The following is a 24275-nucleotide window of genomic DNA, read 5'->3' on the forward strand; positions in this document are numbered from 1 at the left end:
TGAAGTTTAAAAAAACTTTCCTCAGTTATTAATAATATGAAGCAAATTTCTATCAACCTTGCTTGAGGGAGGATTAGACCTCCTGTTGTCCTTCTATAGAAAATGATATGACACAATTGTTACATGAAGAAGCAAAGAGTTTTCAGCCACACATGTCAGAAAAGATATGATAGGGTAAATTAGGCAGTTAATTAAGAAAGTATTTTTATTAAAAAACACTAACCTCCAAAGAAAAATAAGATTATTTTGTCATTCTGTGTCCTTGATGACTGTCTGCTGGCTTTTAGGAGTTGGAGATTTGACCATTTGATAACCTAATGTGCATATCTGCCTGTAATTCTGTTGCAGAGCATTGGCTTCTGGCTCACGCATTTACCTTGATCCCTGTGTGAAAACGCGAGCATTTACCCATCTCCCATCTTCCAGCTGGAGGACAGGACCTTTTAAGTTTTATGCCTTTTTTTTTTTTTTTTTTTTTTTTGCGGTACGCGGGCCTCTCACTGTTGTGGCCTCTCCTGTTGCGGAGCACAGGCTCCGGACGCGCAGGCTCAGCGGCCATGGCTCATGGGCCCAGCCGCTCGACGGCATGTGGGATCTTCCCGGACCGGGGCACGAACACGTGTCTCCTGCATCGGCAGGCAGACTCTCAACCACTGCGCCACCAGGGAAGCCCTTATGCCATTTTAAAAACAGGTATTATAATGGTATCGCTCAAATACTGAAACATTTACTTTAGAAGGAACTCACAAAACAAACAAAAATCTAAGTTATTAAATCTCGATTATCCACTGTCATTTTAAGGCATAATTTGGAAATTAAGTTGATCGAATAAATGAAAAATAAATTGTTAGGGAAACTACCTCTGATGTAGGGTAGAGTGTGAACAGAATCAGGATACAGTGTGCTGCAGAGCTAGTTGGTTGTTTCCACTATAGTGAGTGAGATTCATTTTTTAGAGAAGGATAGATTTTGACCATCCTTCAAAATCCAGGAACAGGAAAACTGGCCACACTTCCAAGGCAAACATCACTTCATAACCTCCCATCACGTTTTTATTTAACAGATATCAGAGTAGCATTCACTAAGTGCAAAGCTCTGTGCCAGGGAGGGGCACAAAGATGAAAAGGCTCTGTAGAGACCCTCATGGGAGAGAGAAGAGACAAGCAATAATGAAAGGTAACAAAAGGGGTAAGGTGTGGGGACAGGGTGCCCAACACTGCAGCAAAGAGTCCAGAGGGGCCCCTGCAATCCTGGCCGTACCTGGGGTCAGAGGGTAGGGCAGGCAGCAAGCTTGGGGCCTCAGGTGTGGTGTGGCAGTGGGACCTGCTGTCCAGTCCCGGCCCAGCATCTCCATCAAGACTGTGGGCCTGGGGGTGAGCAGGGGAGCTGTGCAGCAGCCAGGCCAGGCTTTTCCCCTTTCCTGCAGGTGAGGTTGCCTGGCCTCTGTATCCGTTTCCTCATCTGTTGAGAATGGATCAGTGATGCCTACCTCACACAATTATGATTATTAATGTATGAAATTGCTTAAATGGAGCCTGGCTTACAAAAGTGCTGCATTAATGAGGCCCATAGGGATGGTCTGAGTGACGACCTCAGGTTGTTGAGAGGGTCACAAAAATAATGCATTTCAGTAAGGATGGTACCTTATGCAGAGTGAGAACTCACGTGTTTGGGTCTTTTCTAACTTCTTTGAGACAAAAATCCACATAACATAAAATTGATCTAACCATTTTTTAAAGTGTACAATTCACAGTGTTGTGCAACCGTCATCACTAACTCCAAGATATTTCCATCACCCCAACGAGAAACCCCTTACCTATTAGCAGTCAAACCCAACGATCCCTCCCTCCCCCAGCCTCTAGCAACCACTCGTCTGCTTTCTGTCTATAGATTTGCCAGTTCTGGGCATTTCTTACAAATGGAATCATATAACCTGTGGCCTTTTGTATCTGGCTTCTTTCATTCAGTGTATTTTGAAGGTTCGTACGTGTTGCAGTATTACCGACCCAGGTTCTTAGACTCTTTAATCAACAGAAATTGATAAGAGGCCAGATGAGAAATTCAGGCAAGGCTTTATTGGAACTAGTGCTGCGGCAGGAGGGAGTGAAAACAAATAAGTTCCCTTGCTCGCTTCTTGGGTGGAGGTGGGTGAGCAGGTCCCTTAAATGGAGCAAGGGTAGAGGCTGACCCATGGGTCGGACTGGAGGGGGGCTTAGGTGGTCTGCCCACTCCCCTCGTGGTGCTGTGTGCAGGGGGCCTGCGCAGTACCCTGCTTTTGCTCCCCACGCCTCAGAAGCGGCCGTTGGGTTTTGCTCTTTTTGTATCATGTTGTTCATAATTGGCCACAGCTGCACATATGTGCAGTTATTTTTCATCCCTTATATAGTTTCTTACTCGAGGAGACACCTGTCCAGGTGTAAGCACTGCCGCAAAGGGTCCCAGGTGCCAGCCTGTCTCAGCAGCATGTGTCAATACCTCATTCCTTTTTATGACTAAATAATATAACGTCGTTTGGATAGACCACCTTTTGTCTATCCATTCATCAGTCAATGGACATTTCAAATATTATTAATACTCCAGTTCTCAGGTTCTATAATTCCAAACCATGGCACCCTGTCTTTCAGGGACAAAGCATACCAAAAACACTGCCTCTATTTGGCCACGACTCTCTCGGGTTACCTCTGGAGGAGGGAGCCCCTGTTCTTTGGGTGAGAGAACACGGCCCTAAACATGTAGAGACCTGCTGAAGATCCTACGGCTTACAGGAAAACCTGGGATTTATTACTCCAGATTCAAGGGCCACTGGTCCAACCTAAGAAATCCTGTCTTTTGCGGAGCCGGATGCTCTGCACCATTTCCTCGCGGCTTACTCCAAGTCCCCTCCCAGGACCCTCGAAGGGAGCGAGACTGTCAGCGTCTCTCCCTCGGGCGGATCCTCTCCCCGCGGGCCTCCGGCCACGTGGCGGCATCCAGCCAATCAGCGCGGGGCGTCCGTAGTCTCGGCAACAGTTGCGTCCAAGCTCTGCAAGTCACGGGTCTCTTGCAAACTTGGTGTTACTGTTTTTCTGGTACCCCATACCCCCGCGCAAGCAAGCACACACAGACACACACGCCCACACGCACGTTCACACACTCTTTTCAGCACCCGCTTCCGGCGCCGCGACCACGGACTATTCTGAAGAGTACGAGGCTGTGTTCCGGTCTCTGCTCCGTAAGTTCACCCTAAGCTCCCAGGAATCAACGCCAGCTCCAGGAAGCCCTCAACCCCCGGGTGGACGGGTGCAAGTGGGGTGAGGACTACGACAGGGACGGATATCTCATTGTGTCGTCCTCTCTCTGGGTGCGGGGTTGCCAGGGAATCGGGGGCAGGTCGTGCATGTTTCTCAGATTTCCTTGCCCGGGCTGGAGGAGCAGGCCGAGTTGCTTTGGCTTGGAACCAGCGGCCCAACCCATGGGCCCGGGAAAGGTGTCCAGGCCCTCTGGCTGGCCCTACTTCTTCGCTAAACATTAGTGTGTTCAGTATAGGAGAAGGGCATGGAGAAGACCAGCAGTCTTCAAAATTTTGGTGATAGCCTGCTGTCTTTGACAAGCGCTGCAACTTCAGAGGTGAAAGCCAGATAAATGGATACTTACAGAAGAAGGGTCCAGGGGTGACACCCAGGAGTAAGAGGTCTGCTAAGTGCAGAGGATGGGGAGGAATGGTTCCAAGGTCCTGGAGAGCTCTTTACACTGGAGCTTCAATTAAGGATACAAGGAGTTATCCAAGCCAAAAGGGGGAGGAAAGGTATTCCAGACCAAGGGAACAGCATGCACAGAGGCCCAGAGACATGGGGTCTTCAGAAAACTGCTGGTAGTTTGAGTGTTGCTGGAGATGAGAGGCAAGAGGGGTCAGAAGGGAGAAGATCAGGAGAGATCTTGCGAGCCAGGAGATGGGGAGGCCACTGAGAATGACAGGATTGGATTGGGAGCGTCAGCAAATGCAGAGTCTGACTTGGCAAACTCACAATGTTGAGAGTGGGGCGATCTGGGACTGTCCCAAATTCCCAGGCCAAAGACACTGGGAGGTGAGGGAAAGGTGCCAGGCTAGAGGGGGCTGATTGGATGGGGAACTTGGAAAGAGTTCAGTCTTGGTTGGGTTGGAGATCCTTGTAGGCCGTACAAGTTGAGATGCTTTAGGAGCAACTGTATGTAGAAAGTTGGCGCTAATTCCAAGTCATAAATATGGGTATGGGTGTCCTCTGCATATGGAGGGCCATAGAAATGAGAGTGGAGGAGAGTGTTCGGGGGAAAAAAAAAAAAAAGAGTGCCCAAGTGTAAGCCTGGAGACTATCTACATTTTAGGAGTGGGTAGGAAAAGAGAAGCCAAGAACAAGTGGCCAGAGAGGTAGGATGGAACTTAGGGAAAGATTTGTATCAGAAGCCAAGAGGAAAGGAGAGAATTTCAAGGAAGTATTGAATTGTCTCCAGACACCTGAAGGGCTGTCCCAGAAAAGAGGGAACAAATGTGTTTTCTGGGGCATCGGTGGGAGAGGACTAGGACCAAGGGTCGTAGAAATTCCAGGGAAACAAATTCTGGGTCAATATAAAGAAGTCTTTTCTAGCAGTTAGAATTAGGCACTCACAATGTTAAGTAGAGAACACCCTGTCACTGGAGGTATACAAACAGGCAAAGTCCGCAGGGGCGTTGTAGAAAGAGTTCCCTGACCTGGGCAGGCAATGGGACGGACTAGTTGGCCGCTGAGAGCTTGCCTCATTAATCCCTGGGGAACATTTTCACACAGGCTCTACCCACAACCACATGGTGACCTCTTTTATTCGAAGAGCCCGCCTCACTTTTCTATCAACGGACAGAGGACCCCAAAGACTACTAGAATGCAAGCTTGGTGGGCCTGCAGCCTTCACTATGGAAGGGAAGGAGCGTAGGGGGAGGTTAGGGAGGAAACAGGAACCGAGTCCCAGCAAGGTAGCTTTGCAGGCCATTGTGAAAGAGCGTCGTTTACTCTAAGAGCAGGAGAAGCCATTTCAGTGAAGCCATTGCAGGGTTTCAGAGGCGGAAGTGATGCCTCTGGCTAAAGGCAGATCATGGATTTGGGGTCTAGGGGGCGCACAAGTGGAAGAGGCGAGACCAGTGAGGAGCATGTTTTGAATGCGTTCCCACGGTCTGCAGAGTACAGTTTAAACCCCTGAACCTGGTGCTGGAGATCACTCCAACTGTATTTTCTTCCATTAACCTCCTCCTTCACACACAATGTGCTTCTAATTTGTGAAACAGTTTAGTAACCCTGAAGTCCCTAAACCCCACCCTGATCGATCCCCATGCTGGCCCCTCTATCCCTTGAAACCCAACTCATTCTGAAAGCACACTCAACGTTCCCTACTGCACGATGACCTCCCAGATCCCTCGGTCAGCGTCTCTCCCCTGACTGAAACCACCTTGTAACCCCTCTGGTTACCCCACCTTGTTCTGTGCCAGCACACTGCCTGTTGGGCACCCAGCCAGTACCAAGCACTGGGTAACTTTCAGTAAATGCTGGTTTGATGAATGACTAAATTTTCAGTCGTACCAAACATCTTGTCCTCAAAGAAATGATAAATGGGTTGTTGAGAAGTACTTACTTCTGTCCACATTGATGTATACACACTTTAATTATTTTCTGACTATGAAAGGAATACATGGGCATTGTAAAGAGACTTAACAAATGTACTGACTGTTCACTTTGTGCCAGGCTGGGTACCGGGGACGCACAGGAAGTAAGACACAGTTCTCGCCATTGGGAAACTCACAGGCTGTTGGGAAAGAAAAGTATCTTCATCCAGAAAAATATGGTAAATGCTATGAGGGGGCTGAGCATAGGGGCTATGGGGACCAAGAGGGGGACGAGGGAGGGCCTGGGGTGCTTCAGGCGACCGTAATGCCTGAGCTGAGCCTCAAAGGCTAGGTAGGGAATAATCAAGTGAACAGGGGAGAGACAGAAGCGTGTTTCAAAGACAGGAAAGAGCACAGTTTGGGGGGGGCAGGAGGGGGGAACTACGGAACCACAGTCAGCTTAGTTTGGGTACAAATACAAGGTGAGGCAGAAGGAATGAGAGAAGGAGCTGGAGAAATTAGAGGGGTTGGCAGGAGTGGGTGGGACAGGTGGGGCTAAGTTAAGGAGATTGAACTTTATTCTAGAGGCAGCTGGGAGCAATAGAACGGTTTTAAGCAGGAGAGTTTGGGTTTTAGAAGGAAAATGATGGTGACAATATTTTTAATAATAATGCTGTATCCCTTCTGAATTTCAGAACATTCCCACACCTGTTATTCATTTGATCTTCATAATAGCTTCGGAAGGTTGCTAGAGGAGAGTTTATATCATTTTAGGCATAAAAGAATTGAGACTCAGCAGGATTAGGTGACAGCCTGGGGTAATATCAAGTAATGGCTAAGAGTTGAGCTCTGGGGCCAGACAAACCAAATTCACGTCCCAGCTCTGCTACTAATCAGCTGTGTGACCTTGGGCCTCTCTGGGCCTCGGTGTCCTTACCTGTAAAAATGGGTGTAAATCATGATGCCAACCTGTTACGTCTGTCCACTTGCCATTCACTCACTCACCAGATATCTACCGAGCTCCCACTATATGTTGGCACCGTGGAGGTGCTGGGACTCCAGCAGGGAACAAGAGAGATGAGATCTCGGTTCACAGTGTATTGGAAAAACATAAACCAAATAATTGCACCAGAGGTTTCAAATGCAACTGTCTGCCTGAACCAAGCCCTTACTGAATGAAATGAGCTGCATGTGAGACGATAGGGAATGGCGAGGCCTATGGCAAGCTGCAGAGCGCATGCCCCAGCCTAACGCAGTGCAAACTGGAAAAGTTTAAGCAAACAAGTATGTCAAGCAGAACAGGACCCTAAGCCTCATTCAGTATGAGGGCTGCCAGTTTGCAACCCTTGATTTACATACTTATGATAAGTGGTCTGAAGGAAAAGTACAGAGATAACATGAGGATACAACATAGCCTGAAGCTGGAGAGTGAACATTTGGTCTGACACGTGGAGAATGAGGAGGAGCGAGGAGGCGATGGATGGGGGAGGGAGCATTCCTGGCAGGGGGAGCAGCGTGTGCGGAACCCTTAGGCAGGATGGGGCTTGGATCATTCAGGGAACAGAGAGAATGCCAAGACGTCTGGACAGGGTAAGGAAAGACAGGCAAGTGATGAGGCAGGAAAGGTTGGCGGAGGAGGGTCATGGGACTTTATTTTGAGGACTATGAAAAGTCATGGAAGTATTTCAAAATGGGGGGAGGGTAAGTATATAAAAAAATAATAACAGTGCACTTATTATGAACAAACTGGACTGACCCTAAACATCTCCACCACTCAATAAGGTAGGTACCATCATTATCCCCATTTTACAGATGAAAAAATTGAGACCCTGCAAGGATAAGTGATCATGGCCCCAGTAAGCGGCAGGGCCGGAACTCAGACCGGAGCGTTCTGGCTGCAAAGCCTCTGCGCTTTACGGCACTAGGCTGCCTCAGTTGATCAGACCAGATCAGAATGGCATTTTAAAAAGATCATTCTGATTGCCAAGGAGTACTGGGGGCGGGGGGAGTGGGGTGGAGTAAGATTAGAATCTAAGAAGTTTCATGAGAACGCATATAAATCTCTTAGCATAGTGCCTGCCGTTGGGATTGCCCAGTCACGTTAGATGTAATTATTTTCATCAGCATAGCGAGGCAACAATAACGCCAGGCCTGGAACCCAGGTGCCCTGATGCCCAGCCTGGCGCTGAAGCATGTCTCCTTCCTGACTCCTTTGGTCCTCTTCCTGAAAGGAACTCACCTTCTAACCCTCTTCCAGGGTTGTACCAGTCTGAGTCCTTGGTTGACGATGGAAGTGCCAGCAAGGAGCTCGTGTTCAACCCTGACGCGGTCATCGCCCACTGCTTCAAGCAGTTCAAGCGGGAGGACTTCCACCTGCCTCAGAGCCGCCGGAGGATCATCGTCTTGCCTCGAAAGGAGGCTCTGATGCCCGTCAATCCCACCCCCCACCCCCAGGCTCCCCCTGAGCCCACCCCCAGCTCCAAAGCCCTGGAAGTTGGGGACACCCAAGAACAGCCAGAGGACCCAAGGGCCTGGCTGACCCAGAGGCTGAGGGTTCGGCAGGACCTGGAGTCATTTGGCAGCATAGAGAGGTGGCTGCAGAACAAGTCCAGACTCACGCCTTCGGAAGCCAAGGTCCTACACGAGAGCCACAAGGAGCGCGAGGCCCGGCTGATGGGCCAGCTGGCCACTCCCAGAGACACCGAGGTGAGCAGCCCCAGTTGCCAGATGCGGACACTTCGGGTGTTAGGGGCATGCTGTCATTTCACTCCCTTGAATTAAGCAGGATGGGGATCTTTTACCCCCACCCCCACCCACCATCCCCCTCCCAGTCCCAGGGGAGCAAACAGAAGTCCTAAAAAGGTGTATTTGTTATCGTTTGCTGCATAACAAATACCCCCAAGGTGACTTAGAGCAACAGATGTTCATTATGTCACTGCTTCTGAGAATGAGGAAGCTGGGAGGAGCTTAGCTGGATGGCACTGGCTCAAGCTCTCATCTCAAGATGCTGGCCTGGGCCACAGACACCTGAAGGCTTGACTGGGCAGGATGACCTGCTTCCAAGCTGGCTGCTGGCAGGAGGCCTCAGTTCCTGGCCACATGGGCCTCTCCCAGGGCTGCTCAAGTGTCCTAACCACATGGCAGCCGGCTTCCCCCAGAGCGAACAGTCCAAGAGAGCAAGGAGGAGGCTGCAATGCCTTTTATAACCTCATCTCAGGAGGTCTCAGTTTCAGAAGTTTCACACCATCACTTCCACCACAGTCTGTCTGTCAGGAGCAAGTCACTAAATACTGCCCACATTCGAGGGGAAGGGGGTTGAGCTCCACCTTAAAAGGGAGGACGGTTGAAGAATTTGTGACTATATCTTAAAACCACCCCGGGAGGAATCATCCCTGGCATTCATCTGTGGGGCATTTTGAATACTCACTGTTCATTCATTGGTTCATTCATTTGTTGAGGGACTGTATGTGCCAGCAGGTGCTCACAGGGCTACTGTGAGGATCACAGCTGGGAGGTTGGAAGAAAATTTTTTATAAATTTGTATATGTATTTATATATATTATACATATAAGTCCCTTTTATAAATATGAAAATAGAAGCTCAGTGAGGCCATACATTGTCCAAGCCCGTAGGGATAGTAAATGGCAGTCAGTAACCAAAGCCCTCATCTTCCAACTCTTTGCAATACAGACACTGTATGGGACATCTCCTTACGATACAGACACTTGAAATTTCTCCCAGTTCAGGTAAAGCTGGCATAAGAGGTCAGGTAACTTGGGTTTAAACCCAGCTCTGCTCCTTCCTAGCTGTATGATCTGGGCCTCAGTTTCCTCAGCTGTTCAGTGGGGATAACCATTGTGCCTGCTTCCTAGGGCCACTGTGACATCTAAATGGACTCATTTATATGTGGTGCCTGAGACAGTGCTGAGTGTATCGTGAGCGCTCAGTAAATGTTTGCCATTTTTATTATTATTGCAGACTTACTGATGTCATCTGGGTCGGCCCCCAAACTTCAGAGTCAGTCCTTGGTGTAATCATAGTCAAAAGCCAACTTTCATGGGTCCAGCACACGCTTTCCTGCCGGCAGCACAGCATCTAGGTATAAGCACAGGTCTTGGGTTAGAAACCCAGCTCCACCGCTTACCTGCTGTGTGAGCCCGGGGAGGTCACTTCACCTCTCAGCCTGTTTCTTCACTTGTAAAAAAAGGGAAACTAATACCTAATACCGAATTCACAGCATTGTTTCCTTCATTCAGCAAACCGTCACTGCCTACCTGCAGAGGGCCGGGGGCTTTGTTGAGTACAAGGATAGGAGGTGGGGTATGTAGCTAAATAAGACACGGTCGTGCTCTCAAGGTGTTCCCGTGCTAGCGGCAGAGGTGGACAGAGCAGATTAAGGACTCTACAGTTTGCCACAGGCCATGAATAGACTCTAATACCCTGAGGGGCTATAAGCTAGGGAACAGCAAGGCCCTTTGTAAACTGTCCAAGTGCTGCACCAAAGTAAAGGAACATTATTCCTAAGTACAGTCTCCCTCGGCATCTGTTGGGGGGAACCCCACAGATACCAACATCTGAAGATGCCCAAGTCCCGTATATAAAAGGGCAGAGTATTTGTATATAATCCCCAAGCATCCTCCGTATAAGGAGGATAAATCATATCTAGATTACTTAGAATATCTAATATAACGTAAATGCCATATAAATGCAATGGAAATTTTATGTAAATAGTTAACAGCCATGACAAATTCAAGTTTTACTTTTTGGAACCTTCTGGAATTTTGGGGGGGAATATTTTCTATCTGTGGTTGGTTAAATCCATGGATGTGGAGCCCGTGGACCCGGAGGGCTAACTGCATTCCCGTTCACCTGGAAATGGAGGAGTAGGATTTGGATAGGAAGAGAAAGAAGGAGAGGTGTTCCAGGCAGGAGGCCCAGAAGGGGCAGAGGCTGGGAGGTGAGGGCAGCGGCAGTAGGAAGCTCCGGGCTGGGGCATGAATGTGCACCGAGAGCCCAGTGCAATTATAATACTGACTGGTCTGACAGGAGAGATGTGGATAAGAATAAAGTTTTACTTCTCATATTGTCCAAGCCTCTTGTTTCTTATGGGAAATTGGAGGCCCAGAGAAGCCAGATCCCCCAGGCGTCCCGTGGCAGGACGCACCTGCCGGAATCCAGCGCTCCTTGCCCTCCCCCTTGCTGTCTGTTCAGGGTGGCTCAGACTCTCTCTCTCCCATTTCTAACTCTGGGGATCTAGCTCCATCGGCCTGTCTCCCCCAAACTCTACCCCACTCTCTTGCCTTTTTCAGAAGAAAAGCCCGCGACCCCTCCACCGGCAGGTGCCCCAGCTACAACTGCCCAAACCCTCTGCCCTGTCGGCCTTGTACTCTTACCTGTGCAGCCACAAGATCAAGATCCAGGAGATATTTCACAAGGTGGAGCAGGGCAAGAAACAGAGGATCTCCAGGGAGGAGTTCATCACGGCTCTGAAGGCGGTAAGCGCCTCCCCCGCCCCCGAGGCTGGCCTGACTGGGGGATGGAGGGTGCCCGTGCACCACCCTCCCCCCCGCTGCCCCCTCCCCAGATCCTGCTTCGACTATCAGCCGTATTACTTATAAAGCCGCACTGGTATATGTGGCTTAACCTGAGGCCCCATCAGACCCCTAAGGCCACCCTGCACCGACCTGACCTTGAAAGGCCCTAGCTGAGTGGGAAGTCTGTGGAGTCAGCCCCATAACCCGCCAGCTGCTTGGAGAATCACGCCAGAACTGAGCACAGAGAGAGCTGGGCCTTCAGTCCTGCCTCTAGAACCTTCTAGAACTTCTGGAACCGTCATTGGCATATGACTCACCCGGGGTCTTGTTAAAATGCAGCTTCTCTCTCAGCTTCCATCTTGTTAAAATGCAGCTTCTTGTTAAAATGCAGTGGAAGCGCGGAGTCCTAACCACTGGACCGCCAGGGAAGTCCCCCCAAGATGCTGCATTCTAACAGGCTCCCAGCGATGCCTGTGGTACAGGTCCACGGACCACACTTTCACAGGTTATTCAAAAATTCAAATTAGTTGTAAATAAATAAAAATCCAGTTCCTCAGTCACAGCAGCTATAGTTGGAGTGCTCAATAGTCACATGGGGTGAGTGGTTCCTCCATTGGATCCCTCAGACATAGAACATTCCCCTCATCCCTTCTGTTGGTCTAGCAGAGGTTTGCTAACTATGGCCCAGGAGTCAAATCCAGCCAGTCTCTTGTTTTTGTAAATAAAGTTTTTTTTCCTGTAAATAAAGTTTTATTGGAACACAGCTACACTCATTATTCTACATATCGTCATGGCTGCTTTCATGCTAGGAGGGCCGAGTTGAGTAGTGATGACAGAGATCACGTGGCTCCCAGAGCCTAAAAATATTTACTATCTGGCCCTTTCCAGAAAAAGTTTGCTGACTCCTGGTCTGGGTGAATTAAGCTTTTATATATTTTGAATACAAGATAGCTTTTAAAAAAACTTTAGGAAGGGGAATGCTACATCTTTTATGGTCTTAAATCATCACCAGTTTTCCCACTATCATTTTATGACGTGTAATTATCGAAACAACATTTGAAAGCATTTAAAACAACAACAAATAAAGGGTTGTTAATCAATGTAACCCAAAGGATAAAACATTAAATCCTTTAGCACCAGGTGAGTTCTGATCTTCTTTAAGTAAAGCTCAGTGAATAATATCTACAGTCTAAAGAAGCTGACGAAGTTGTATTTCCTTTAAAACTTTTCTTCTTGAATATTCGATATTGCTGGCAAGCATTTTACTTCTCCGAAGTTGCTCACCATCCTTAAAGGAGTAATGTGTATCAGATTTCCGATTCTTTTTTACTTCAGTTCAGGGAGGCTTATGTGTCCCTCATGGACAGGGATGACAGACGTAAAATCCTTCTTCCAGCCCAGCACAGGAAGGCTGTCATTGAGATTGGAATGGAGTGGGGAGGGAGGCCAGAGGAAGAAGTAACAGACTCTGCAAAGATGACGATATGTCTGGACTGGGTTTTGAAGGAGGGATAGGAGTTTTTCAGGCAGGAAGTGGGAAATGTCTGAGTAAAGGCAGAGGGTGAGAACGTGTAGGGTGTGTTCAGGGCCCCGGGGAAGGGCTCTGAGCTCCTGGGCAGAGACCTTGGGTGTGAGCTGGGAGTGGCTGAGGATGAAACTAGACGGGGAGGTGAGGCCAGGCTGGCTGTCCTGGCAGGAAGTTTGGAGCTTGCCCGCCCGCCTTGGGGCTTCTCTTCTCTCCTCAGGTTGGAGTCCCTCTGAAAAGCCAGGAGGTGGAGGACATCGTGATCTGTCTCAGCTCTCTGGGAAAGCACAACAGCATCACTGTGGATAACCTGGCCAGCACCTGCAAGCAGTGGTCTTCGGCTCAGCAGAAAAGCACCCTGGCGACTGCAACAGAGTGTACATATCCACCTCCACCCCCGTGTCTCCACTTCCGCATCCTGGGAGCCAGTGTGATGGAGGCAGCCTTGGCTCACTTGAGTGTGTTCTCCACCTCTGGCTTACTATAGGTGGGCCAAGCCTCCCTCTGGTATTTCCAGGCCCAGAGATCAACCGCGGGGTAGATATTCTCTTGAGTGCCCAGCTACCGGGTCCATTCGAAGATGAATGAGGTCCAACCCTATCCTTAAAGGAGGATTCTCAAAGGGTGGTTTTAGCCCATCAAAGCCCACCTGATAGGCTGAGACTGACCCAAACGGCAAGTCTTTCCATTTGTATGTGGGTCCAAGCCTTCCCACTATTAATCTACATATTATTGGTAAAAAGTTAACTAGAATTCAGAAACTAGAATTAGTACATGTTTAGAGTTTACTGGAAAACCTACTTTGGTATTCTACTATCAGGGATATTAGCAGGGCTGCTGTGAACAGTTGTATAGGTTGTGCACAGCTCAAGTTCCATTTGCCAAGCTGTGTGCTTGTGAAGCCACATCTATCCAGAGGAAGCACAGAGGCAAGTTAGAAATGAACCAGCCGTAGCTCTGCCTATGAATTTACAACACAGGGTACATCATGTTTTTTGTTTGTTTGTTTTTTTATTGTTAGTGCCACTATTGTAAAAAAAATTTTTTTGAACTATAGATAAAATTAAAGCCCTCCCTTGACTACTACCCACCATTCCAGAGTCCTCCTCAAATATAAACACCCCTCTCTTCTTCTAAATGAAACAAATCTTGCTTTGTCCCCACCCTCAGGTTGGCAGGAATTTAATTTCAGACACTTTTGTGAGGGTGGATGTGGGGGGACCTCCTTGCCCTCCCTGAGGTCATGTAAAAGCCCTGGGAGGGCAGCAGAGGGGTTTCCTTACGGAGGTGAAGATTTGGGCGAGGTCTCTGGAGTTCAAGGCTACACGGAGCTGGGTGCTTAGCGTCCTCACGGGTAGGTTCTTTTAGAGACGCCTCGCTTAGCACATCCCCTCCTCAGTCCCACAGGGTAGCGAGATTTCCGACCTCAGGTCTCAACAAGCCTCCAGGCCGAGACACCGTCACCCCAGGCACAGTCTCCGTCCCTCTCAGAACCCCAGGGAACCTGAGTGCCCCCACTGTAATGAGATCCTGTACCCTTTGTGTCTGGTGCATCCTTGAGGTCTCCTCGAGCTGGGTGGGCTTTCCCACCCACACTCTTTTTGCCTTGTCATTATGCATTACCAAAGCTTATCGTTATCCGCGTAGTTGGGTGCAAGTTATTTGGTGAATGATCAGAGTGCCCCAGACACAAACGTGCTGGTACACGTTTGCAGCAAAGGTATTTGGGACCTATTATTCCCTAAGAGCCAAGAGCAGGTATCTGCTTGGCCGGTGCTATCTCAGTGTCCTCACTGAGTTCCTTTTCCCTGGAGAGCAGCAGTGGGCAAGGTAAGCGGACTTGGGTATCTCTTGCTTTGCTTAAAGGGGCAGTAGCATCAAGAGTCTGGACGCCTGGCTTACAAGGGAGAAGGCGGTGGCTTTGGGGCACCCCCTGTGGGCTGCAAAGCTTTACCCTCATTTACCCACAGCATTAGGTCATTTTCTCCTTCCAGTCCTGGGAGGTCAGGGCTACTATTCATGCTTTGCAAGGAGGACGCTGAAGCTTGGAGAGGCTGAACACCTGTCCACAGTCTCAAAACTAAAAGGTGGCAGGGCCAGGATTTCATTTCTTCCCAGGACAGTGGAGGCCTAGAAACAGGATGCTAGAGGATAAGAATGGCAACAGGAGGGCTTGTGGTCACGGTGCAGGTGATGGAGGAGGTGGCCACACTGGAGACTGAAGAAGGGACACCTTCAAGGTGCACCTCAGATGGCACTGACCGGACACGTGGGCACATGCTTGGTGACACTGGTTAACTGCTTGATGGATTCCATGGCTGGGCACCCTCTCAGTTCCTCCTTCCTCTGTCTCTTCCCTCTGCTCCTAGACTATAGATCTGCCAAGGACAGTGGTTCCCCACAGAGTCCATCCAAGAAGCAGCAGGTGAATTTAGCCCCAGAGCCTCTCAAGATGGACCTGCTGACCATGCCCGTGGTCGACACCGAGATGGAGGCACGGCCCATGACCCTGGAGGAGATGGACGATGTGGGCAAGGGGTACCGCGAGAAGCAGCAGCAGAGCAAGGTGCCCCCGCCAACAGGGGAGGGATGGGGCTTGGAGACTGGGCAGGCCTGGGTTCAAATCCACTGCCCCTGCATCACCTTCTGGCCTGGGGAGCTCTTAGTAGGGGGCTTCCTTACCTCCCTGTTGCCTCTTCTGTATGTAAGAATGGCACTTACCTCACAAGGTTTCTGTGAAGATAAAACGAGATGATGCATCTGAAAGTATCCCCTTCCTCCAACTCTTTAATTATGACTTCGCATCCTGAGCCCCGGGCTGCATCTTTATCACAGCTGGAATCCAGGAACCTGGCCTGGGGCCTGGCGCTGAGTAGACACTCCAGAAACAATGTGACAAGTGAAGGAAGGGAATAACTGATTACATGAGTTAATTCATCCAATAAATATTTATCGAGAGCCTGTGATGTGTCAGGCACCGTTCTAGGTGCTGCCTAGAACAAAACAGCCCCAGGCCCCAGGAAGCTGAGAGTCTAGTCAGGGAGGCAGACAGTACTAATATAATACTATCAATAAATATTTTCTACTATATACTTTTTTTGTTTCTTTTTGGTTGCTTGGGGTCTTCCTTGCTGCGCATGGGTTTTCTCTAGTTGCAGCGAGTGGGGGCTACTCTTCATTGCAGTGTGTGGGCTTCTCATTGCGGCGGCTTCTCTTGTTGCGGAGCACGGGCTGTAGGTGCACGGGCTTCAGTAGTTGTGGTGCATGCGGCATGTGGGATCTTTCCGGACCAGGGCTCGAACCCACATCCCCTGAATTGGCAGATGGATTCTTAACCACTGAGCCACCAGGGAAGTCCCTCTACTATATACTTTTTATAGTATAAGTATGTATGTATATATATACATATATAAAATAAAATGTCAGGTATTGGTAAGTGTTATATTGACTAAGATCTGATTAAGTTGCATGATGAGAAAACCCAGAATGTTAGAGCAAGGATCAGCAAACTTTCCCTGTAAAGGCCCAGATAATAAACGTTTTAGGCTTTGCAGACCATGTGGTCTCTGTCACAACAACTCGGCTCTGCCATTGTAGCATGGAAGCAGCCACAGACAACAGCTAAACAGATGAGTATGGCTGTGTGCCAATAAAACTTTATTTATAAAAGCAAGTGATAGGCCAGATTTGACCTATAAGCTATACTTTGCTGATTCTGATTTTATTGTATTTATTTATTTTTTAACAAAAACAAGGAAAATTTTGTTAATAGTTGACTACATCAGAGCAGTGATTCAAGTAGACATCAGAAACTACTTTGGTCTAATTAGAATAAGAGATTTCTATTTTAAAATGCATTCTCAGGGGATTTCCCTGGTGGTCCAGTAGTGAATCCACCTTCCAATGCAGGGGATGTGGGTTTGATCCCTGGTCAGAGAACTAAGATCCCACATGCCACGGGGCAACTAAGCCCGCACGCCATAACTACTGAGCTCACGCACCTCAGCTAGAGAGCCTGCGTGCTGCAAACTACAGAGCCCACGTGCCCTGGAGCCCATGTGCCACAACTAGGTAGAGAAAACCCACATGCCGCAACTAGAGAGAAGCCCGCGCACTGCAACGAAAGATCCCGCATGCCCCAGTGAAGATTCCACGTGCTGCAACTAAGACCTGATGCAGCCAAAAAAATAAGAAAAAAAAAAAAAAACCTTAAAAAAATTAAATAAATAAAAAATTCATTCTCGGACTTCCCTGGTGGCCCAGTGGTTAAGACTCCACGCTCCCAATGCAGGGGGCACAGGTTCGATCCCTGGTTGGGGAACTAAGATCCCACATGCCTCGTGGCACGGCCAAAAAATATGTATTCTCATACTCAAAATAGCTATTTAATCATTTCTTCATAATACATACTAAGGTAAGCAATGACCTCCATTAACAGCTGATTCTGATTTTAGAAGCTTTAAAAAGATAGACTTTTTCTTTCCTTACAAAGAAATAAGGCCAAAAGTGGCTGTACGCTCCCCAGGCCTCTTCTATACCTTCAATACCTTGCTCTGTCATCCTTAACACGTGGCTTCCACTTCAAAGTCACAGGTGGCTGCACCTAATTTAAATTCTCACACAGCCAGACAGTTGAATGTAATGTTTCAACAGGACACCTCTAGGGCCTAGTGTATGTATGATACAGTTGTGTGTGCGCTTCCGTGTAAGGGGCTGTGCACACAGAACCACACACGCTGACCATTCAGATGCTCTTCCGGGGATCACGTTGACCACGTGTGATTTTTCCTCCCAAGCCAGACTTCAGAACCTGCCTTCTTTGCTGTTGCCCCTCACGGGGGCCCGGGGGGAGAGGTATATGAGGCTCTACGTCTGCCTTGGGCCAGGAGGTGAGGAGGGGTGAGTGCCAGCCTCTGCTCTCTCCACAGCTCACCATCCCCTCCATCCAGTACACGGAGCACAGCGGGAACAAGCACTTTGATGAGCACTGCCTCCTGTCCACCATCCACGGGGAGATGGAGGCGGCGATCAACAGGTCGCGCACCAGCACCTTTCTGGTCTACCTGCAGTGCTGGAAGCTCTGCAAATCCTACAGCCTCCCACTGACCGAGGACGTCCTCATGAGAGGTAAGGGCCTCGGGGCTGGTCCTCCGGAAGGTGCCAAGGGGGCCCACAGCCAGGGCGAGGATGGCGTCCACCTGAGGTCTGTCCTTCTCCAGCTGACACACATCAAAGCACGCCGCTGCGGCCTGTGGTGGGGACATTGCGGGGCCGGGCGGTGGGGGTGGGGGATGTTGGTGGTGGAGGGAGGAACAGCCCCGCCCGGTTCGCTCTTAGATGGGATTTTACAGCCCTGCAGGGCTGCAGGCTTCACAGGCCTGGAGGCCTGGGTTCCCCAGTCTAGAGCAGGAAGCGCCAGGCCAGGAGTTCCAGGTGAGGGAGCCAGAGGTTGGGCACAAAGAAAGGATCCCGATTTCAGAGAGGGAGTCTGGCTGGAAGTGGTAACTGCTATGATGCATTGGGTGCTCCAAACCACTTGTCTAGGCCAGGCCTGTTTCTTGGTGCTCCTATCACACGGAGGGAAGAAGGCACCGGGAGACAGGTTCTCCTGAGGCCCTTTGCTCTCTGCTCAGACCACAGGCCTCCACCCTGAGATTTCCTACTGGTTCTGCCCTCTGCGTGGGGGAAGGATTGTGTTTTCACACATGCAAGCAGAGCTGAACCCTCCACATCTCTGGGTGTGTGCTTCTGAGACATGGGACAGGGGAGTGTCCCCATAACCCCCTGCTGACCATGTAGCAAAGCCGGCATCCCACATTTATGAGTTTATTTATTTAATGGGCAGGTCACTGTCTGTGCTTTAAAAACATGGAGTGAGCTGTACTTGAGGGCAGAGGTTTTCCCAGAGGAACTCTGCAGGAAGGAGCTGTGGCCACACTGGGCATGTAGCTTTCTCAAAAAAGGGGGCCCCCAGAGAGTAGTGTGACTTACCTGAGAACAAGAGTTGACAGTCACAATTGATTGTTTCCATCTTTTCCCCCAGATGGAGGGAAACACGTGCTAAATGTACAGGGTCTTGGGTCTTGTATTAGTTTGCCAGAACTGCCATAACAGAATACCACAGACAGGGGGCTTAAACAGCAGAAATGTATTTTCTCACAGTTCTGGAGGCTAGAAGTCCAAGATCAAGGTGCCAGCAGGGCTGGTTTCCTCTGAGGTCTCTCTCCTTAGCCTGCAGGTGGCCACCCTCTGGCTGTCTCTTCACATGGTGTTTTCCGTGTACACATGCACCCCTGCTGTCTCTCTGTGTGTCCAGATTTCCTCTTCTAAGGATACCAGTCAGATTGGATTCAGACCCATCGTAACAGCCTCATTTTAGCTTAATCACCTCTTGAAAGGCCCTATTTCCAAATACAAATTCTGAGATTCTGGGAGTTAGGGCTTCAGTATATGAATTTGGGAGGACACAAGTCAGCCCATAACAGGTCTATACAAGGGGAAGTGGCCAAGGGCCTTCAGGAACACAGGCCAACCAGCCTAAACGGTCATTGTCTGCTGCCCACGCTGCCCACCCCTTGCTTGGGCGGCCACTTGCTGCCCGCCTGGGTGGGGAGGGCAGAGACAGTAGGAGACCCCACTGCTCTGGACACCAACTTTTCACCACATCATCGTTCCTTCCTCCTCCCTTGTGGAGCCTTGTCTGCCTGGATCATTTACATCCCCTGGTCTTGGCTAGCGGTGGAGCTGCAGCTGTGTCTTCTAAAATACCAGCATGCTTGCCAGGTACCCGAAGGCTCCTGTGGGCTAGGTCTTTTCCCCGGACGTGCCCCTTGGTCTGTCCCCACCAGAGGATCGAGCCTCTACTGATTCTCTCCACCACTGGCTTTTGCTGGCTCCTGGGTCCGCATACAGGTGAGCTTCACCTGTCTGCAGGATCCCACCACCCATGGGCACACGGGCATCTGTGGGTGGCCTTCCTTTTGCTTCTGATTGGTCTAGATGGAAAAGACACTGGTCCATCTCTGACCACTGTCCTGGCCACTATCTGTTGGCTGTCCTTATGACAGAGGCGTGATCTGCTGTGGCCCAAGAAGCACAAACACGGGGATTTCCAGGTCTGTGTTCAAGGCTAGAGCTTGTGTTCAAGGTCTCAAGCTTATGGGCCGGAACTCCAGAACATCGAGGCATTTCCCGTCCCCACTGAATATAGCTTTATTATTTTTCTCCCCCTGATTTTATAGATAATCCATGCTCACTTATATTTTTTGAAAACATAAAAATAAAAATCCCCCCAGCCTGAGTTGACCAGCAATAATATTTTAGTGACTGTCCTTTCACAAGGGCAGTCTTTCTTTACTATTTACACAAAATTATTTATGTAAGTCATTTTTAAAGTCATATGTGTGTGTGTGTATATATATATATATATATATTTTTTTTTTTTTGCGGTACGCGGGCCTCTCACTGTTGTGGCCTCTCCCGTTGCGGAGCGCAGGCTCCGGACGCGCAGGCTCAGCGGCCATGGCTCACGGGCCCAGCCGCTCCACGGCATGTGGGATCTTCCCGGACTGGGGCACGAACCACTGCGACACCAGGGAAGCCCCTATATATATATTTTTTTTTTTTTAAATGTAATTTTCAAAAATCATTTAAACCTTTAAAAAATGTTGACATGGCACGTCTCCTCCTTCCCTCCCCTCCCTTCTCAGCTCCGCAATCCCTGCCCTCCCCGCCCCAATAACCAGCATTAATAACCTGGAGAATAACCCTCCATCACTGTGTCCAGAACATGAGATGTTTGTGTGTCACCATCTTAGGACAAGCCCTGCTCAGCAGCTGCAGGAGGGCGGAGCCCCAGCCCAGTGCTTCTTACGTTCTTTACGAGGAGAAAACTGCCAGCGACAGGGTCTAAGTTAATCTAGTGAAGTCTTGGGTGAGCCCTCCCGTCCTCCTCCTGGACTTCTGACCAGGGCGCCCCTGCAGAGTGGGGTGTAGGGCAGCGCTCCGTCCTAACTACCCCCAGGCCTCGGGGCCACTGCTGCCCTAGCTGTGAACAGGCACCCTCACCTGTGGTCCTGTGAGCGGTACCGCGCCAGCCGTGCTTCCCGACAGCGTGCTGCGGTGACGCACACACCACCGTAGGGGAGGCTGGGACAGGGCCTGGGGGACGCTCTGCACTACTGTTTGCAACGTGCTGTGAATCTACAGTGATTTAGCAATAAAAATTTTTTAATGTATATAAGAAAAATCTTTTCAAACAAAAATGTGAATTTGTTAAAACAAACAGACAAACCCCCCGCTCTGCCCCAAAGCCTCGGTATGGGGAGGGGTCTTGGGCTGACAGGCCGTATTTCTCTTGCTGCTCACAGCCCTGATGTACCCGGGGGACAAGATCATTTTCCAGAAGGACGAGGTGCGTCCAATCCGGCAACCGGGAGGCTACTACTCGGACCTGAAGATCTTCAGTCCGAACCAGGCCCCGCTCCGATCCCAGGGCGTTTCCAAACCTGTGGCTCAGAAGGCTGAGAAGCTGAGTGTCGGCCCCTCCTCCCCTGCCTGCGCTCCTGTCCCACTGCTGCCCCTTTGCTGGGGGGCTGGGGGTCACGTTGTGCCAGTGTCTGTGTCCTAACCTGGCATGTCCAACCCAACTGATCACCATGGACTGGCCATGTGTCCCCGGGCACGTGTCTCTGCAGCCGCCTTGCCTCGTTCCCACGCAGCCACCCTCCTGACCACATCCTACGTGACCTCAAGCTCTCTGGAAAAGGTTAAAAAGAGGGACTTCTTAGAGAAACGGGGCTGGGTGTCAGGGCCCCTGCAAAGGACAGTGATGGCAGCCCCTTCTCTGTCCTGCCTTCTCTGGCAAAAGGTGGGCTTGCAGCCCCCCAGGAGGAGAACAGAACTCTGCACTGGGGCCTCCCCCTGACCCTCAGATCCCAAGTCCTCTCTAAGAAAATGTCCTCCTTTGTCAGGAGGTGACCCGAGGGCAGGCTATGAACCAGCATCAGTGGTGACTGCAGAGTGGAGAACGGCAGCATCCCTGCAGAGTGCGGGAGGAGGGGGCGGGCAGCTGACCAGATACCATGAAGGGGGGAGGGGTCCAAGATGGAACCACACCGTAGGTCACTGCCAGCTGCCTGCTAGGGTAGTCTGGCCAGAACAGCGAGGGTGGGATGCAGCAGAGCCAAGTGGAAATCCAACAGGCCAGCGGTTAAATGGACAAGTTACCTTACTCACTGAGCCTCAGTATGTTCCTCTGTAAAATGGGCACAACAGCTATTCCACACACAGTGAGGACCAATGAGAAATGCAAGTAAGCGTCTTAGCAGTTAGCACTCGAGCACCGATTGTTGTTGTTGTTTTAGCCTGCCCCGTCATGGCGTTCTCCAGTGCAGGAGTGGGCTAGGTCTGCAGGTGGGGCTGTCCACAGCCCTGGTTGGGAAGAGCTGAGCATGAGCCGGGCAGCTGGTGGCCTAGAGAGTCCTTTCTGATCCCCTAGTGACTGCCTTCCAGCCCCTGAGTGGCTGCCACCAGTTCCTGAGCCATGAACCTAGGGAACCTGAGAAGGTGACTTTTGTCCTGCTTAGGTGGGCCACAGTTATAAAGGATAGATGTCCCCCGGGGCAGGGGTGGACTGGTTTCATTGGCTTCTTTGAATACATTGTGAAAGATTCTGGAGCCAGACGCAGGCTTGCTGGGAAAGCGTGCTGTGGTGATTAGTGATGTCTGCCAGGCCTGAGGTTTGGGGCGTTAGCTTTCACCACCCTTGTCCTCAAGGCTGGATTCAGCTCTGGAAGGCAAGTGGGAGTCAGGGGCCCCAAAAGGACTCAGATTACTGAGCATGTCTCATAACCATCTGGGAGGTCTCTGTGCTGGGAAATGAGAAACCCGAGGCTCCACAAGGGGAGTGACTTGCCCCAAGTCACCCAGCCAGCCAGGCCTTGAGCCCAGGGCTATCATCCTGTCTGCCTGACCAATAGGGGCCCAGAGGTCTAGACACCCCAGCGCACTGTGTGTTCCACTGGAGCATGGGGGACAGAGTCAGGGCCCCACCCAGGTAGAAGAAGTTCTCCTTTCAGAGCTCTGGTCTGGACTCAGAAGTGGACCCCCTGTCACACTGACCTACTCCCCAAAGCCCCACTGACCTGGATTTCCTGTCTCCTGAAAAGATACCTCTCTCTCTCTTCTCCACTAGGAACATGCTGAAGAAAGTCAGCTTTAAGAAGTTTGAGGAATTCACCAGGTCTGTAGTGATCATCTAACTCTGGGAGGGGGGCGGGTAGGAGGAAGGTGCCCAGGACTCGCATGTTGCAGGGTACATGGTAGCACTGCATCTGGGACTCAGTGCCCAGGAGCTGAGGGGCATAAAATGACACTTAGGAGTGCTAGGCAGACACTGCTCTCCAGATGTTAACTCACGTAAATCCTCTCAACAACCCTATAAAGTTACTCTTAGCATTCCCATTTTGCAGAAGAGGAAACTGAGGTCCAGGAAGTTTGACTATCTTGCTCAAAGTCACATCTCTATTAAGTGGTGGAGCAGGGATTCGGACCCAGCTGTGCTGGCTCCAGAGGCTGCATTCCGAACAGCACATTAAAACGCCTCTGCAGAGCAGACAGTGTGCACTTAAGGGTTTGGGTTCAGAGGCAGCAGACTGGCACTCAAGCCTGTGCCCTGCCACTTGCTGGCTTGTGTGGTCTTGGAGAAATAACTCAGCCTCCTTAGGCCTCCGGGTCCTCGCTGGTGAGGCAGATGGGACAATAGAGCCCACCGCACAGCACTGTCGGGAGGGCTGAGTACTAGAGGGCTTAGCACGGTGCTGCACCTCCACTCTGCTCACAGCGGGCGGGCTCCGCTGGGAAGCAGCCCCAGCCGCCACCTGTCTCCATGACAACCGTCCCGTTGTCTTCTCCTTCTCCAGGAAGCTGAAGGCGAAGAGGCCCGGTGGTCCGCAGCTAACCCATCCCAATTTCTTCTGGCCGGGTCACCTCCTGGACAAGCTGAAGCTCTACCTGCCCACTGTGACCGTGGACCGGAGCCTGGCGCTCTTCAGTTGTGTCCAACACCGGTCCCAGGCCTACTCAGCCACCAACCATCCCGAACACTGGTGGCCCATTAAGGACATGAACTACATGACCTATGCCTATTACGATGCCCCCAAGATCTACCACATCAACTAGACTGGCCCAAGTGTCACCAAACCTAGCCATCCTGGGGCCGGGGGCCGGTATAGCTAGCAGCCCAGAGCCGTAGACACAGGGACGGTATCAAAAAGCCAAACAAGAGAAGTCGTTTCAGTGGGAAGGCCCGGGCCAGCTCTCTCCAGACTCAAAGCGTGCAGTGTCTCAGAGGGTGGATGTGTCCAGGGAAAGATGTGGGTTTTGAGCATTTCCCTCTCCTGACCTCTGTCCTTTTGAAATAAACCACGTTGGAGTTTTTCTCATGTCACCTGTGATCCAGCTGATGTGATTTCCTGCTCAGGAGCTGTGGCCAGAGGGATGTTGGCAAGCTGGGGTCCTGAGCCTGGGAAAAAAACACACATTGCCTGGGGTTTTGACGGGGATGCCTGCATGGCACCTCCAGCCTCTCATCCTGGATCTCAGGGCCCACCAGGAAGCAGCAGGCAAT

The 24275-nt window shown here is 50.5% G+C and overlaps 1 protein-coding gene across 1 annotated transcript; it reads left to right on the plus strand.

Moving 5' to 3' along the window:
- The first annotated feature begins 1169 nt into the window (after positions 1–1169).
- On the plus strand, positions 1170–23827 carry EFCAB12 (EF-hand calcium binding domain 12). Its single transcript, XM_065885097.1, has 10 exons — positions 1170–1176; positions 3143–3211; positions 7845–8293; positions 10897–11082; positions 12867–13023; positions 15016–15212; positions 17575–17773; positions 21016–21182; positions 22816–22889; positions 23569–23827. The coding sequence occupies exons 1-10, from the start codon at positions 1170–1172 to the stop codon at positions 23825–23827; spliced, it is 1764 nt and encodes a 587-aa protein (XP_065741169.1).
- Positions 23828–24275: the final 448 nt, after the last annotated feature.

Source organism: Phocoena phocoena, chromosome 10 (assembly GCF_963924675.1).
Source record: "Phocoena phocoena chromosome 10, mPhoPho1.1, whole genome shotgun sequence".
NCBI lineage: Eukaryota > Metazoa > Chordata > Mammalia > Artiodactyla > Phocoenidae > Phocoena > Phocoena phocoena.